Here is a 2,094-nt window from a genome sequence, read left to right on the forward strand (position 1 = left end):
AACTAAACTATAAATGTGTGTGTGTGTGTGTGTGTGTGTGTGTGTGTGTGTGTGTGTGTGTGTGTGTGTGTGTGTGTGTGTGTGTGTAATTAAATGACACACACATTTTCATTTCACAATTTGTAATTCTGACGTACTTTTAGGGAAAAACAGGATATAAATAGAATACTTCCTCGAGCACTGATTTCTCCTTTACTCAAACTGATTTTTACTACAAACATCTAAGATGCGGGTCACGTGCTTCATTCCTGAGAACCGCAGAAGAAATACGCAGCGCTGCTGGAGCTCGTGACCCCCATGAATCGCGAATGTTCAGCTCTGTGCATCAGAAATGATGTGAATGCCCACAACACAATTCAATTAAGTTTTATTTATATAGTGCCAAATCAAATCACCAGTCACCTCTACAAGGTAAAGACCCTAAAATAGCACAGACAAAATCCAGATAATCAGACGACCCCCTTGATGACCAGGAACCTCCAGCACGACCATGGTTAGGGGAGGAAGACAAGGACAGAAGACGATGAAAATGCACAGTGGTGTATAAACTCAGTGCATCATGGGACGCGCCCACCGCCCTGAGCCTGTCGCAGGCATGCAGGCGGAATAAACATTCACTTCATTCAGGTACAAGTGTCACTGCGCTGATTATGAAAGCAGCAGGAAAACCCTGCCCTGCCGCTCCTTCATGCCTTCTTTCCAGTCACACTTTCAAGTCTTTGGTTTCAGGTCACGCCCCACTGTAACAGTATGAGTGTGTTTGCCTGTGTCCCCTCACACCAGGATGAGATAAAACCCCTGCTTAATCGCTTCAAGAGTCCACACATTTAACATCGTCAGGAGTCAACTGACTTTTCCCCCTCGAACAACTACAAAGCAAGTACTGCAAGCTGCACACTATACACGCTGTCGGATGAAACGACAGGGACGTTGTTGACATATCGGCTGAGTGAGTCAGAACTTCAGCCTATTGAGTGGCACCAGAAATGGATAAAGTGAGTCAGTGAACTCTGGTGATACACCCCTTGGGCAAAGAAACAATTAAAAATGTGTGTGGTTAAGTGAAGGAGTTGGGCGAGGTGACAAACAAACTGACTTTAAAGTTAGTGACATGGAGACGAGAATGAATGAGACAGAAAGTCTGTTTGCACGTAAAAACACAGGCTGTACTTTAACACTCAGTGTGATTGTCGGGGGAAAGTGAAACAGCCTGTGCAAACATAAATGGGATCATGGCACAAAAAAAACACCATCAGGCATTTAAAAGAGAGAAACCAAGACAATACAGTAACACACACACAGACAGAGGGAGAGAGAGTAAATCCCAACTCACTTGTTTAACTTCACAGTGCTGGGATCCTGTTTCTTCGACATCTTGGGACGTCGCTTGTGTGTATAATCTGAGTCCAAGTGTATTTCTTCCTAACGCTCTCTTCTTCCTCTTGCTCCCTTCTTGCCTCCCGTGGCGTCTCCCTCTCAGTTAAGGGAGCGTTCACCTGTCTCAGCTCCTCCCCGGGCCAGCAGGTGTGTCGCCAGGAAAAGCAGAGAGAGCGGCAGACCGGGCGGACCTGTTCCACGTTCCCGCAACTTCACATTCTAGGAGAATAATTGTGTTTACCCTTGTAATTTTGTGCGCTTGTGCTTTCTCAGAAGTGTGAGTGTGCTTCTTCTTTTTTCTCTCTTTTTTAATCCCTTTGCAGGAAACTCGAGAGGAAATCTGACAGAACATCATTTTGCTCCTGAGGTTACACCAGAATCATTGATTAGCTCATATGTGACTTACAGTCAACTCAGTGGGATTTGTTTTCCTTTTTTTTATCATTTTACAGAATTTCATCATAGTAACGGGCTCTAAAGTTGCTTCTCACAAAGCACTCGTGGTCCCCTCAGAGATGATTACAGGGGAATGTAGAAAAACTAGCCACTTGACTGGATATCAGGCTCATCTTTACTCTCTTTGTTTAGATGTGACAATCAAAGGTCTAACCTAGATTTTCACTGTGCTACGTTTCAGTATTTGTTATCTGAGAAGTATGAATAAAAACAGAAAAGACATAAAAGTATAAAATCTAAATTGTATACTCAGTTTCATTA

At 43.6% G+C, this 2,094-nt stretch overlaps 1 protein-coding gene across 1 annotated transcript in view; it reads right to left on the bottom strand.

The window, feature by feature from the left end:
- The window catches only part of evplb (envoplakin b), a 13,399-nt gene extending 11,913 nt beyond the window's left edge, over positions 1 to 1,486 (bottom strand). Inside the window, exon 1 of the mRNA XM_014334961.2 lies at positions 1,334 to 1,486. Within this exon, the coding sequence (XP_014190447.1) occupies positions 1,334 to 1,374 (41 nt within the window). The 5' untranslated portion in view covers positions 1,375 to 1,486. The remainder of the gene's footprint in view (positions 1 to 1,333) is intronic.
- Between the last annotated feature and the right edge of the window lie 608 nt (positions 1,487 to 2,094).

The sequence above is a fragment of the Haplochromis burtoni genome, unplaced genomic scaffold (genome assembly GCF_018398535.1).
Source record: "Haplochromis burtoni strain Fernald_Lab_line unplaced genomic scaffold, NCSU_Asbu1 Contig_45, whole genome shotgun sequence".
Taxonomy (NCBI): Eukaryota; Metazoa; Chordata; class Actinopteri; order Cichliformes; family Cichlidae; genus Haplochromis; species Haplochromis burtoni.